The sequence below is a fragment of the Papio anubis genome, chromosome 12 (genome assembly GCF_008728515.1).
Source record: "Papio anubis isolate 15944 chromosome 12, Panubis1.0, whole genome shotgun sequence".
Taxonomy (NCBI): domain Eukaryota; kingdom Metazoa; phylum Chordata; class Mammalia; order Primates; family Cercopithecidae; genus Papio; species Papio anubis.
The window spans coordinates 26,985,080-27,001,203 of NC_044987.1; the positions used below are offsets into that span (position 1 = coordinate 26,985,080).

Genomic DNA, 16,124 nt, shown 5'->3' on the forward strand with positions numbered 1-16,124 from the left:
GGAAATTAAATAATACATTTCAATAGAGCTTAAAAATAAGTTTCAGGAGAAATTTAAAAAAATAATAATCGAATTGAATTACAGTGAAATTACAACATGTTAAGATTTATGAGGCACAGCTAAGTGAGTGCCAAGAGAGAAATTGATAGCACTAAGTACTTATAGAAAAGAGGAAAAACCTTCACCTCAAGAACCTGGAAAAAGGAGAGCAAAGTATATCTAAAGCAAGCAAAAGGACAGAAATAATAAAGATAAGAGCAGAAATCAATGAAATTGAAAATAGAAAAATCATAGAGAAAATCAATGAAATGAAAGTTGGGGTTTTAAAAAAGATAATAAACTTCCAGCAAGACCAACAAAGAAAAAAAATTGAGAAAAAACAAGTTGCCAATATCAGAAATAAAACAGTATTAGTATAGATTTTCATCAAAAAGATAATAAGGGAATAATATGAACAACTCTGGATGTAATGGATCATTTCCTTGAAATGCAAACGGTTACAACACACTCAATATGAAATGGACAATTTGAACAATGTTTTAACTAATAAGAGAGTGGACTTCATAATGTGAAACTTCTAAAAAATTAAATCTCCAAACCCAGATGGTTTCATTGGAGAATTTTATGAAACTTTTAAAGAATTGACACGAATTTTATATAATTTCTTGAGGAAAGAACACTTTCCAATTCATTCGTATTGGGAGTTTGTATTATTCTGATACCATGAGTTAGTGTTATCCTCATAGCACAAGACAGTTAAATAAAATAACTACAGCTCAATATCCTTTGTGAATAGAGGTGTAAAAATTATTAACAAAATATTAGCAAATAGAGTTTGGCAATATATAAAAACAATAACACACTATGTCCAAGTGGGGCTTATACCACGTATGCAAGACTGCTTCAATATTAGGTAATAAATCATTATAATCCACCATGTTCATATCAATCAGTGAAGAAGAAGCAGCATTTGATGAAATTCCTACTCATTTATGATAAAAACTCTCAGAATCAAAGATTAAAGACTGCCTGAAGGAAGCTTATCTAAAGCTTATTTTCTCCATAAGGCACATCACATCACAGTGTTGTGTTAAGGAACACCAAATGGCACTTCAGTAATGTGCTTAGGGTCCAGTTTGAATAGAGAAATCAACAACAAAAAGCACAAATATGTGGAAATATGGCACTAAATAGACCCTGAAGAGCACACGTGTTTACGTTGAGAATTGAAACAGGGCAGACCATTGCTTTGTTCAACTTTGGTTGGGAATGTGTATGTCAGGTGACTCAACTGTTTCACCACTCTGCAGTTGCCTGTGAAAGATCTCAAAAATGACATGAGAATTGATTTGGAAGGCAAATTTGTAAATATGGAATCCACAAGTACTGAGGATGGACTAAGGTACAAATCTAACAAAACATGTCCATGTTTTGTATGCTACAAACTACAAAACACTGATAAGAGAAATTTCAAAAATAAAGTAAATGTAGATATACCATGTTTATGGATTAGGAGAGTCAACATAGTAAAGATGACAGTCTTTCTCAAATTAATATACTAGTTTAACACAATTTTTATCAAAATCCCAGCAAGATTTTTTGTAGGTATAGATAGAATTATTGTAAACTTTATATGGAAAGGCAAAGGAATCAAAATAGTGAAAACGATTTTGAACAAGAAGAATAAAGTTGCAAGAATCAGCCTTACCTGATTACTGGAGATATATAATAAGCAAGATTATTACATATGTACAGTAATCAAGATCATGTGATACTGGTGGAGGGATAGACATATAGATTAATTAAACCAAATAGAGAACCCAGAAATAGACACAACCAAATATTCTTAACTGAATTTGACAAAGGTGCAAAAGCAATTCAGTGGAAAAGGGATAGCCTTTTCAGTAAATGGTGCTGGAGCAATTGGACATGCATAGCAAAAACTGAGTATCAGCTTAAACCTCATACCTTATATAAATATTAACTCAAAACGGAACACAACCCTCCGTTGTATAGTGGAGCCCAGCACTCCAGTGTAAAGTGCAAAACTATAAAACTTTTGGGGAAAAAACAAGATAAAATTGTCAAGATCTTGGGTACACAGAGTTCTTTGACTTGACACCAAAAGTATAATCCATGGAAACAAAAATTGATAAATTGAGCTTTGTCAAATTAAAAACTTTTGTTCTGCAAAATACTCTGATATGAAGATGAAAAGACAAATTATAGACTAGGAGAAAATATTTGCAAACCACATACCTGATAATGGATTTGTATATAGAATATGTAAAGAATATTTTTATATCTAGAATGTCAAAACAGTGAAAACAAACAGTCCAGTTAGAAAATTGGCCGAGCACGGTGCCTCACACCTGTAGTCCCAGCACTTTGGGAATTCGAGGCGGGTGGATCACCTCAGGTCAGCAGTTGGAGACCAGCCTGGCCAACATGGCGAAACCTCGACTCTACTAAAAGTACAAAAATTAGCCGGGTGTGGTGGTGCACGCCTGTAATCCCAGCTGTTCGGGGGGCCAAGGTGAGAGAATCACCTGAACCTGGGAGGCAAAGTCTGCAGTGAGTTGAGATCGCACCACTGCACTCCAACCTGGGTGACAGAGCGAGACTCCGTCTCAGAAAAAAAAAAAAGGATAAATGACATGAAGAAACATTTTGCCGAAGAGGATATATATTAATAGATGGCAAATAAGCATATAAAAATGCTGTTAGGAAAATACAAATTAAAATCACAGTGATAAATTAGACCTATCAAAATATCAAATAAAACACATTGACAACCCCAGATGCTGGCCAGGATATGGAGAAACAGAATTGCTCTTCTGTTGTTGGTAGAAATGTAAAATAGTCTGACCACTGTGGAAAACAGTTTGGCAGTTTTTTAAAATATGAAATATGCAACTATCATAGGACTGAACCCTTGCACTTCTTAGCATTTATTCCAGAGAAATGGAGTTATATTTCCCCAAAAACCTGTGCACAAATATTCATAGCAGCTTTATTTGTAATAACTAAAAACTGGAAATATCCCAGATATTCTGTAAAGGTGAATGGTTAAACATACTGGGTACATCCATTTCAGGAATACACTCAGCAATGAAAAAGAATGAATTGTTGATACATGAAACAACCTGGGTAGATCTCCAGAGAATATGCTGATTGAAAAAAGCCTGATGGCTACTATTAAAAAGTCAAAAAACAACAGATGCTGGTGAGGTTGTAGAGAAAAAGGAATGCTTATACACTATTTGTGGGAGTGTAAATTTGTTCAACCATTGTGGAAAACAGTGTGACAGTTCCTCAAAGAGGCAGAAATACCATTTGACCCAGCAATTCCATTGCTGGGTGTATACCCAGAGGAATATAATTCATTCTGTTATAAAGATACATGCACACGTATGTTCATTGCAGCACTATTCACAATAGCAAACACATGGAATCAACCTAAATGCCCATAAATGATAGATTGGTTAAAAAAAATGTGGTACATATACACCATGGAATAGTATGCAGCCATAAAAAGGAATGAGATCATGTCCTTTGCAGGGACATGGATGGAGTTGGAAGCCATTATCCTCAGCAAGCTTATGCCAGAACAGAAAACCACACACCACATGTTCTCACTTATAAACGGGAGCTAAATGATGAGAACACCTGGACACATGGTGGTGAGGAACAACACACACTGGAGCCTGTCGGTGGGTGGGAGGTGGGAGGAGGGAGAGCATTAGGAAGAATAGCTGATGGTTACTAGGCTTAATACCTAGGTAATGGGATGATCTGTGCAGCAGACCACCATGGCACATGTTTACCTATGTAACAAACATGCACATCCTGCACATGTGACATTGAACTTAAAATTTAACAGTTGAAGAAAAAAAAAAGCCTACCTCAAAAGATTACATGGTTCTATTTATGTAACATTCTTGAAATGTCAGAATTAAAGAAACCAGGAACACATTAAGGGTGAAGGCAGAAGAAGGGGGAATGGGGACTGGGTAGGGTGTGGAATGACTGTGACTATAAAAGGGTAACAGGAGCTGGCCATGGTGGCACGCATCTTTAGTCCCAGCTACTCAGGTGGCTAATGGGGGGCGACTGCTTGAGCCTGATTATGAGGTTGTAGTATGCTGTGATTGCACCTGTGAATAGCACTGGTACTTCAGCCTGGGCAACACAGCATAACCACATCTGTAAAAATAAAAGAAGAAGAGGAAATAAAAGGGTAACAGGCAAGATCTTTATGGATGGTGTTGGAATTGCTCTCAATGTTGACTGTATCAGTGCCAATATCCTGGTTGTGATATTATAGTATAGTTTTATAAGATGTTACCTTTGGGGAAACTGAGTAAAGGGTACATGGAATCTCTCTGTATTATTTCTTTTAACTACATGTGATCTGTAATTACCTCAAAACAAAATGTTTAAACAAAATATTAAAAAGTTATAAATCAAGCTGACGAATCTAAATAAAATACATTTTGTCTTTCTACTTGAATATACTTTCATAACATCTTACAAGGCCAACTTTAGCTTAGAATTCTTAGCCACCTTGATCTTGAACTCCTGATCTCAGGTGACCTACCCACCTCGGCCTCCCAAAGTGCTGGGATTACCCACTGCGCCCATCCAGAATTCTTAGACACCTTGAGGGGTTCACAGTAAGACATGGTGATGTGGACAGAACTGGGCTCTGGCATCCAGCCTTCAGCCTGCTCCCCTTTCTTTCAATCCCTAGCTCCATCCTGTATTATAAGGGGTGTCATGTGAATGCATGCAGACATCCTGGACCACTCAGCTCCGTTCAGCCACCCTCTACAAACAGCTGCCCCTTAGGCCTAGGAGTGTGAAATACACACACACAAAGACAACTGATTATATGTGTATGTACAGTTGTATATAGTTGTATAATAATGGTTAGTTCCTTGGGAAGAGAAAACCCTATTTTCAACTTTAGTGTATTTGGCTTTCATATACTTTATAGGACCTCATTATATGTGAAAATAGAGGACTACCTGAATATGCAAGATTATTAGTGATGGGTCAGCAGAAATAGGGAACCAACAAATGCAGATGCTATGAGCATAGGAAAACAATTGGGAGTGAATTCTCATGTATTTCTGAGTTTAAGGATGCCCATCTGCTCAGAGTACCTCTTTTGGCTTATGGATGTTTTCCTATGATTGTTCTGGCAGTTCTTCATATTTTACCACCTAAATTTGATTTTTATCTCTTCTTTCTCTCATTTTACTGAAACTATTTCTAATATATACATAGTGGGTTTCAGTTTTTTAAAAGAATCTTGCTTAAACATATGAAATTATATAGTAGATTTAGAAAGTAAAGCAACTATAACATTGCAGAGTTTAGATATTACTATTTATTTATTTTTCATTTTAAAGGGATTTGTACTTTTTTATTAAAGTTTTCATATTTCAAATCTCTTGAAAATGCGTTATTTTGAATCACCTTTGAGTGTTTTCTTTACGTAGTTCTTTTGTTTCAGATGTTCAGAAAATCATTGGTAAAGATGTTTGAAGATAAAGGATTAGACTGCATCTTTTTGGAAACTAATATGGGCATGAAGAAACAGTACCACATGGTTTATGAATGCATTCCTCTCCCCAAGGAAGTGGGCGACATGGCTCCCATCTATTTTAAGGTATTTATAAGTAGTCTTTGCATATATGCTTATTTTTTGCTACAGTGCTATTTTACAAATATTGTTGTCTTGATTAATGTATTTTTCTCCTATATACTTACATCAAAATTTATATAAAGAAATGAAATAGGCCAGGCACAGTGCCTCACTTGGGAAGCCGAGGTGGGCAGATCACCTGAGGTCAGGAGTTCAAGACCAGCCTGGCCAACATGGTAAAACCCCATCTCCACTAAAAATACAAAAATTAACTGGTCATGGTGGTGGGCACCTGTAATCCCAGCTACTCGGGAGGCCGAGGCAGGAGAATCACTTCAACCTGGGAGGTGGAGGCTGCAGTAAGCTGTGATTGCACCACTGCACTCCAACCTGGGCAACAGAGCGAGACCCTGTCTCAAAAAAAAAAAAAAAAAGAAAGAAAGAAATGGAAGCACAAAATACTCTGCTGTATAAATTTCTCTCAGAAGAAATTTTTGATTTTGACCTTTTTAAAAGCATGCTTATTTAGGCGTATGAATATACTATCAAATGGTAACTTATAATAATTTCCCATTTCTCAGATGAAATCATTATTTTACTTTGAGGTACTTTCAAGTCAAAATTATAGTCACAACTCTAGAAAACTGATTACTGAAATACACTAGAGCCAAAGATAACAACAACAAATAGTACACATTACAATGCTGAGGCAAGTTATTGCTGTAAGTTTTAGCATTTAATATTTCATGCTATTTGTAAAAAGGAAAATTTCTAACCATGATATGCAATTTTGGACATACGATAATGGCTAGAGTTCATAACCAACGAAGTGTCATTTACGGTATTCAGAGAGCTTTTATAAAATAGCATGTGTTTGATCCTGACCTGAATACATTGTAATTTATAGACTAATATAGATGTGTAAATGTAGAACCATATATGAAATAGCAACATGTCCAAAGATAAAGGAAAGTAGTGTTTTGTGAGCTGGTATAAGAAGATTGCATATAAAATGTTTAGACAGCATGGAATGATAAAATTTATTAATATGAACTGTAAGTTCCAAGAAAAAGAATTATAAAATCTGTTAAGATTTATGAATTGGTAAAATTCTACTTTCTTTCTAGAAATCTTTAAAGACAACCTGATTATTTGATGTGAAAAATTATGCTATTAAGGTATAAGAGAATAAGCCAGATAATCCCAAAGACCCATGCCAGTCCTGTGTTGACCAAACTTAGTTGAAAAGAGATTATTATACTTTTCTTTTCAGAGTGCTTAATTTTGTACTTCCTCAGTAGAGTCCTAGATGATTGTGACTAGAGTCATTTGAGGAATGTGACCTAACATAGAGCAGCCACTTTTGCTCATATGGGATGACAGAAATGTCATCTCTTAGAATGGTGTATCACTTTAACACACTTAAACCTTTTTTTTTTTTTTTTTTTGAGACAGAGTCTTGCTGTGTCTCCAGGATGGAGTGCAGTGGCCTGATCTTTGCTCACTGCAACTTCTGCCTCCCGGGTTCAAGCAAGTCTCCTGCCTCAGTCTCCTGAGTAGCTGGGACTACAGGCATGTGCCACTACGCCCAACTAATTTTTGTATTTTTAGTAGAGATGGGGTTTCACCGTGTTGGCCAGGATGGTCTCGATCTCTTGATCTCGTGATCTGCCTGCCTCAGCCTCCCAAAGTGCTGGGATTACAGGCATGAGCCACCACACCTGGCCTACACTAAACCTTTTATGTGATCATTGAAGACGCTTTTATATTGAATGTGCTATGTATTACAGTGTCAACCCAAGCAACTGGTACCTTTTAAATAGGGAATAACACTGTATCTGTTCTATTTAAATTGAACTTATTATTATTTTATCTTTAAAATTTGCTTTGTTAATAACAGTACTGTAAAAACATGAGGTTATTTTATATTTATCACTCTGGCTTTTCTTTTTTTTAAATATTTATTTACCATAAATAGTAATTACATTGTTTAGCATAGGAAGTCTTATTCCATGTATATGTATTTTCTCCCTGCATTTAAAACAATTCTTGTTTTTTAAATTACAAATTGACAAATTGTAGTTATATAAATTCTGACATCAAAAAGTTAAAATGTGTGAGGGGTAAATAAAAGCGTTTAGTTGCATGCAATCAAAGTTAAGTTGCTATCTGTTTGAAATAGACTTATGCTTCCTGCACTTTTAAAAAATTGGCTTTATTTTCTAGAGCACATTTTTTCCTGTATTTTTACTTCTTCATTATATGAGCAGAAATAGTTCAAGTCCTTGGTTGCCAGAAAGCATGTAAATTACTCTGTTGCCTTTTGGAAGAAGAGCAGTAAAACTAAATGAATTTATTTAGTAATCTTTATGAATGCGGTGCTATAGATTGAAATTTATGATCACAAATTATGTTTCATATTAAATTGATTGGTCTTATTAAGGATTGTCATGTAAAGTTGAGCTCGTTAGTACAACAGTTAATGAGTAAAAGAGTATTATCTTTGGCTAACGGTAAGATTTTAAAAATTTAAGAAGTTCGTATTTTAAATATCTAAAATTAAAGCCTTAATCGGTTCAGAATAATGGCCTACTATGTATAATATACCCCATAATTAATTTGTTATATTACTTGTTATAAACTGTCTCTTTTTATTTCTTACATGTTCTTTTTTCACTTAACAAATGGATGTTTCTTAGAAAGCCATAATGGAATCTGATGAAGAGTGGTCTATGAACAAGAAGTTGATAGATCTCTCTTCCAAGGATATCAGAAAGTCTGTAAGTATCATTTTTTTCCTGGTAAAAGAAATTACCCTAGTGCTCAGGATGTTTATTAATTTCCATGTCTTGGTTGAGAAAGGGACCATTTGGTTGAGTGACTGAAGGCAAAATTACTAATTTCACAAATGAAGAAGTTATTTTTATCCTACCTGGTCTAGAAAATGCTTATTTGTTTGTAGAGGGTTTTTATTTGTTCACATGAATGTTTCTTCCTGAAACATTCCTTTGGCCTTCTGCCACTGTAGTCCCTGTAATTGGCTATGGCAGCTATTAGAATCTGCCGTTGAGAACTCCTGTGGTGAGCTTCCTAGCCCCTGTGGGACAAGTGGTGAGAAGGGCCTTCTTGGAATATAGTGTTCTGCAATTATACTGAGAGAAAAATTTTCCTAGAGGTTCCATTTTAAATTTGGAACTCATTTTCTTTTTCTTATACAAAGGTTCACTATTATGTTCCTATAAAACTATAAAATAGTAGCTGAGTTAGATTGTGGGTTCATTTGGAGACTTGCCTAATCATACCTCATAGTTTAATCTTTATTTGTGGATCAACTTTTATGTACAAGTTACACATAAGTTGAGCATGTCTGGTAATGATTTTTTCTCTTTTCTAGAAATACAAATTAAATGGAATAGAGATTTAATAGAAATGTGGTTCCTTTTTGTTTTTCTATTCAAAAAGTAGTTTATTTACAAATATTTATTGTGTGCCTAATATTTACCAGGCACTGTTCAAGATGCTTTTGGTACATAGTGGAACAAAACAGAAAGATTCCAGACTTGATGGAGCTTATAGTCTAGTCCTGGGGTTGGCAACTCAAGCCCTGCACTCTAAACCCAGTCTTCTGCCTGTTTGTGTAAATGCACTTTTATTGGAACACAACCACACTCATTTGCTTATGTATTGCTTATGGCTGCTTTCATGGTACAAGGGCAGATTTGAGTAGTCCCTGCAAAGAATGTATGACCTGCAAAGCCTAAAATATTTTATTATGTGGTCGTTTTCAGAAAAAGTTTGCCAGTCCCTATTCTAATAGGTGTCTCTGGAATACTTCTCCCCCATTTCTTCTTTTGGAAAGCCAGACTCCTGTTACATGTCACATAACTAATAGGATTCCTTATTACACTTATTATATTCCAGTCAAAAGATTCCATTTTATTACATTATTCAAGATACATGGTTTTATTTTAGAGGTAAAACATTGTCTATAATCATTTTCTCTTCTCTGCTGGTGAATTGGGCCAGACAACATATTAAAAAACAACGTAGAACAAAACAGAAACTCTAAATGTACTGTTTACTTCCCTCCTTTATGTGCCTATAGAAAAAGGCATTTAATGTACATACATCTTTTGTGCTAGGTTTTTCACTTCTCATGTTATAATTTCTCTTGCTGTTAAGTATTCTTTCACAACACAATTTTAATGACGGTTGAAAATATTTCAAAGGAGAAAAAATTTGATGTATTAGTCCTCATTTTCTATATTGTATATACATTTTCTTACTGGTGAACTATCTAGTAACTTATTATTTGTTTCTTTTTTAAAAGCTCAGTGAGTGCCTGTATTAAGTAGCCAGGAGGTCTTAATATTTTTACTTAACATTATGAAACATAGGAAACACAGATCCTGTAAAAATGGCAGTTGTATATTCAACCTTAAAGCATTTCAAAGATAGCAGCAATTGCCTTTATTAAGGCATCACTTAGTATTATATGTGAGACTAGCTGAGGTTCACTGTCAATGAAGGATGAACCAGATAACCTCTTGAGATCCCTTTTACCTTTTTTTTTTAGATGGAGTCTCACTCTGTCGCCCAGTGACGATCACTCCACCTCCTGGGTTCAAGTGATTCTCTTGCCTCTGCCTCCCGAGTAGCTGGGAGTACAGGTGTGCAGCACCACGCCTGGCTATTTTCTGTATTTTTCGTAGAGATGGGGTTTCACCATGTTGGTCAGGCTGATCTTGAACTCCTGACCTCGTGATCTGCCCGCCTCCCCCTCCCAAAGTGCCGGGAATACAGGTGTGAGCCACTGTGCCCAGCCCCCATTAGCTTTAAGATTTTATAATTATGTGGATGGAAGTGAGAATGAGAAGAGTATATAAGAATTATTCCAAAGGAGGTCACTTTTTAGTTAATAAGCTTTCCATTATCTTTTCAAAAATTAATAAAAATATTTTTGAACACGAAGTTAACAATACTGAGTTATTTTAACATTATTATTACTTCTGAAAGAAACTTATCGTACTTTTTTTGAAAACTTTATGTCCTTAATAATTTCATGAAATATTTTGCCTGCATCCTTGAGGGTGGGGTGGTTTTTTTTCACTGTGTAAATTCTTGGCTTATAATAGAGATTCAGGTATATGTAATCCATTCTGATTTTTACAAATTTATGTTTTTCTTTGCTATATGAAGGTAAGCTTCTCTTTATCCGCCCATTTTGTTCATTTTCTCTGGCCCATTTGCTTTCTTTTCAGTGTAATGTGAAGTTCATGGAAATAAACAGGAAAAACAGATCTGAGTGTTCAATGCAGAAGAATTGCATGATAATAAGTAACTGTCAAGCAGTCATTTTTCACAAGGCTGTTTTAGTGAGATTGCATGAGAATTCTTTCTGAACTTTAAAAAATGGTATTTTAAGTTTAATTTTGTGATAACTATAGCAATAGAAAAAACATCCAACATTTAGAAATTGATGTTGTAAACTAAGGAAAGCACTTCTCATGAAAATGTGCGTTTACCAGAGGCCTTCAAACTCAAGGATACTTATAAGAAGTCAGGAGTAACATCTGGAATAAAAGTGAAAAATCCAAATACTTCTATTTTTCTACCATAAATGAAAAGTTTTGCTTTAGTTCTGTCAGTGCCTTTAAAGAGTAGTGCCAGAGTTCCAAATGCATTTCCTCTGACTGGCCAGTGCAGAAAAAAGTGCTAAATGTACATACACTTTGATACTAGAGCTTTTGCAATGCCTGCTAACAACTCTTCTAGCAAGCAGCAGGTTGTACCTTTTGCAGCCTGCAGGGAGAGAATAGAGAAGCTTGTGGCAGCAGTTGCCTTTTGTGTGAAAGTAGTAGTGTGTTCATTGTGCCATCTTGGCATATATGCCATAGGTTGTTGAGCCTTGGCATGTATATTGGATTCCTATTGCTGCTGTAAGAAATTACCACAAACATATTGGCCTAAAACACCACAGATTTATCTTAAAAATCTGGTGGTCACAAGTGCAAAGTGGGTTTCTTTGGGCTAAAATCAAGGCGTCAGCAGGCCTGCATTCCTTCTGGAGGCTCTAGAAAGAATCCTTTCATTTGCCTTTTCTAGCTCTTAGAAGCCACATGCATTCCATGGCTTATGGCCCCTTCCTTCCTTTTCAAAGCCAAGAGTGTAGTATCTTCCATCTTTCTCTGACTCTGACCTTCCTATCTCTCTCTTATTAGTGTCCTTATGATTACATTGGGCCTATTTGGAAAACGCAGGAAAATCCCCTCATTTCAAGATCCTTAATAATATCTACAAAGTCCCTTTTGTCACCTAAGGCAGTATATTCTTGGCAAATTGGGGACTAGGGCATTTCTTCATGTTTTTCATGAGACTCAGAGATGTTAATTAACTTGTCTGGGATAACACACTTACAAGAATCAGAGTTGCAATTGGAGCCTTGTCTGTCTCATTTATTTTGCTTTTTCCTAATAGTCAAGGTCATAACATCATTATTATATTTAAATATGTGGAAATATAGAAAAATTAAAGCCACAAATGGTAACCCATTTCTCTGTATTTAATGTTATATACTATTTCGTGAACAGATTTTTACTTGTGCTTTTTAAATAACATGAACAACTTTATAAGCCCTAATTTTAGTTGCCTTAGATTTCAAGGTGACCACTCTCCACTACACCATACTGTGCCCTCCCACGTTGTACCTTTTAAAGGACACAATACGCAATTTGTATAGTTAAGTAGGACTGTGTGATTCAGTGCTCAAATAAGTAAGTGCAGACTATATGAGGGGATTAGAGAGGAGAAATTTTGCTATAAATTGACCTACTTGGGTAATTTCTAGTGGCAAAGTTTGGGCTTTGAAGCAAAACTTGCAAGGACACGGAATTTACTTACTTGATAGAGAAAACAAGAATTTATGGCTTTTCCTAGTCATGAGATAGTTTAAAATGTGTGTGTGTGTGTGTGTGTGTGTGTGTGTGTGTGTATGTGTGTATAGAGAGAGAAAGAGAGGGAGGGAAGGAAGGAGTAAGGAAAGGAGAGAAAAAGACAGTAGGGATTTAATCCTGGAGATATTTTGAAATAAGACTGGTAAACTAAGTGTTGCTGTATCCACTTCACTAGCTCATAAAAAATTATGATTGTTTTTATATAATTTATCTTTGATAAATATGTAACTGTAAAGATTCAGGGAGAGCTATAAGTATGTGGCCAGGTCCCTCTTGCTGTTCTGCATTGTGAGTAGAATACAAGAAGGCATATACTTCTTCTCTATTTGTGTAGTCTAAGGGAAGTTATTCTGCATTTGCATTTTTTAAAAGTGTAGTTTTCCCCCTTGGTTTTCCCCAAGGACAGCAAAATAGTTGGATTTGATTATAATTCATAGATAATGATGGACTATCTGGCTGAAAGGCTACCAAAATGAGATATTTTACTCAGAAAGTTAGGTCATTGTTTAAATATCTCTAGAATTGGAAATTCGTTTTATACATTTGTCTTGAGGAATGCTTAAGATTACTGTCCTTCCAAAGAAGGGAGGGATTAAATATAACTTTCTGGTTTCATACTACATTCCATTTGTGATTTGTCTGTTTATTTAGGTACCCAGAGGGTTACCTTACTTCTCTGTGGATTTTGGCCTTCACGGAGGGTTTGCCCATGTCATTGAAGATCAGCACAAATTCCCTCATTACTTTGGAAAGGTATGCTCACAAATTTGATAAAATCCCAGAGTTAGCAATTTGGTAACATTTTTCTTTTGAAGGGAAATAAAAACTTTGGGCACAGTATACAAAGAAGTTGGTGAGTACTGCTCCACCCAGTTTTTAGAGAGAGAATACCTAGCAACTATAAACAAAAATATCCCGGAATGTATGTAACAGAGCCAGGAATGTTACTTTGGAACCAAACATTTCTTGACAGTGTCAACAATTACTATAATGGTTGTTTTTGGAGGCAGCCAGGCTTGTGTTGAGAATGATGATAATTGCTAAAACTTATTAAGGGCTTACACTGTGCCAGCTACTGAGCTAAGCATTCATTTAATGCTCACAATAATCCTATTGTATGGATATTATTATAAATTTCACTTTACAAATGAAGAAACTGAGCTACAGAGAGATTAGGTAACTTGCCCAGGGTAATGCGCTCGTAAGTGACAGAACTAGGGGTGCATATAGTCAAGGTTGAACTAGAGAACAAATTTTCTCGTTTTCGTTTATAATTAAGCAAGGTGTAGTCCAAGAAGAACACATGACTCATTTTATGCTGATAGTTTCTGGGCAGATATTTGCATACAGATCTTTTGATCCACTGCCACAGATGCCTTCTTATATTCTGTGGTGTATAGTCTTTAAATTAAAGTATACAAAGTATCTCAGAATTTTATTACTTGCTATCAGGAAGTGGAGTAAAGTTAATGCAGTAACTGAAACAGTTAAAAGTAATCTGGGCAATGATAGTTTTAGAAGTGAGCCTTTCATCTAGTGTAGATCCGGCCTTTCCACTCATACTTATCCCTATGTAGTCAGGCCCTCTAAAAAAGAGGGGCCTTAATGAGCTCTGCTTGGGATTCCCTGTTTTCCACCCTGCTCCCCACTTTCATCTCCTGCAGAGGACCATCTTCTGCAATGAGTAGAAATGTCTCAAGAGGAATCTCAACTCCAGAGGTTTGACTCAACACTTTTTAATGCTCTTGATCTTAATGATTTAACCAGCGTAACAAAGTTACATGCATCTTTGAACTGTTGCAACATGTTACAGAAAGTTGTTTGAGAGGTGTTCAGAATTTTTTTTTAACTAGAAGGAAATGTTTTCCCACTGTTCTGAAAAATCCTGTTGTTACTCAATAGAGCTTTATAACTAGAAACTCTATGGCTGGATTTATTAAAAACAAAAACAAGACAAACAAACAAAAAAACTTGGTCCTAGAAAAGAGAAAGTAAAATATCCAGTTTTTAAAAGTTGTATATATTAAACTGGGAGATTGCCCTCTCTTCACATATTATTCATGCATTCTGGTTTATATGATACAGTTTTGGAGTTAAAAGTAAATTTTCTCTGTCAGCATTGTGTCACTGAGCCATTTTCCTCAAAATTTGCTTTTTAAGAAATAGCCTGTGGGCTCGAGACCTCCCTGCAGTCTGCTACTGAAGCAGTTGTTCAGAGAGCTAGAAGAGATTATGGGGGCAGCCTTTCCATTAACAGCTGCTTTGATAACAGAACAAGAGTCAAGCTTATATGGTACAGATAAGACAAACCTTGGTATTTTATAGACAATTTTAGGTAAACTTTTATAAGCTAGGCTTTCTTAAACTACATTGTTTATTTGGACCAATGCTGAGAAGCTCTCCAACTAAATCTAAATTTGCCCCATTTCTCTTTTCTACTATCTCTGTTGACCCCTTTATTTCCCTTCCCTGATGATAGGAGATTCCCTTTTCCATGAAGCATCTCTTGGTCTATCCAACAACTAGATTTTTGTTTTGTTTTTGAGTCTCCAAATGGTCTGCTTTGGCACTTACCTTCTACTTTATGAGACAGTCTGTTGCACAGCTGGATTATTACGGCTCCCACCACAGCTCCAGATTCTATTCTGTCTGAAGACAACTGTGTGTTATCTCTGTATCCCCTACAACATAAATGCCATTTGCTTCTGCATAGTAGGTCCCCAAGTAAGATGAAGAACCTGCATCTGAAAGATGATGTGCTTTGTGCAGGATCTCACCACACAGTCCAGTGGAGCTAGACTGACTACGCAGAATTTGATCCTTAGTCTGTTTTTTGTTGTTGTTGTTTCGGTTTTTGTGTTTTTTTTTTCTTTGTTACCATACTGCCCTCCCTCTAAGCATGTAAGCATTAGGAGTCTTCCCCATGTCTTTCTTACATGGATACTCACATGACTAAATTTGATTTATTTCTATAGCTAACAGCACAGGAAGAGGATCATGAAGGAAATCAAAAATAATACGCAGATAACCAAAAAGCCATTTATTACAGGACTTGAGAATGTGATTTTTTAAATGAAAGTAATATATAATTTTTAATTCTGTCAATAGGTTTACTTAGACTAGTATTACAATAGGATTTTGTTTCCTGAAAAAAAGATTTCCTGCTAATAGTGGAAGAAACTAATTTATAAATATACTTGGTAGCAGAGAGAAAACATTAGCCTGGGTTTCACCTGCAGTTGAGCAATAAAGTTAGTAATTGCTACAAGTTGATTAACATTTTTGCAGAATTGTTTACCGGAGCCTCTAATAGAGATCAAATTAATTAAATTTCACTTTTTCTGCCTCCCCTTTGTTACCATCTAGTAGATGTGCTAATAAGTAACAAAATGGACAAATTGCTTGATAGGAGATGCAGCTATCTTGGACTCTTAGAATCACACGGTTTGCATAGTTAGAATTAATTGAAAACATTTTTTTAACTTCAACTAGTATTTATGCTTGAACATTGTCATGGA

General features: G+C 35.6%; 1 protein-coding gene across 6 annotated transcripts in view; it reads left to right on the top strand.

The window, feature by feature from the left end:
• CWF19L2 (CWF19 like cell cycle control factor 2) overlaps nucleotides 1-16,124 on the top strand; it is a 169,387-nt gene that overhangs the window by 103,852 nt on the left and 49,411 nt on the right. For all 6 annotated transcript variants that reach the window (XR_002517188.2, XR_002517190.2, XR_002517189.2 and 3 more), the window contains exons 15-17: nucleotides 5,522-5,677; nucleotides 8,353-8,433; nucleotides 13,258-13,359. Coding sequence is in view for 3 of the 6 variants with exons in the window: in XM_021926498.2 (XP_021782190.2) it covers nucleotides 5,522-5,677; nucleotides 8,353-8,433; nucleotides 13,258-13,359 (339 nt within the window). In the remaining 3 variants the exon portion in view is untranslated. The remainder of the gene's footprint in view (nucleotides 1-5,521; nucleotides 5,678-8,352; nucleotides 8,434-13,257; nucleotides 13,360-16,124) is intronic.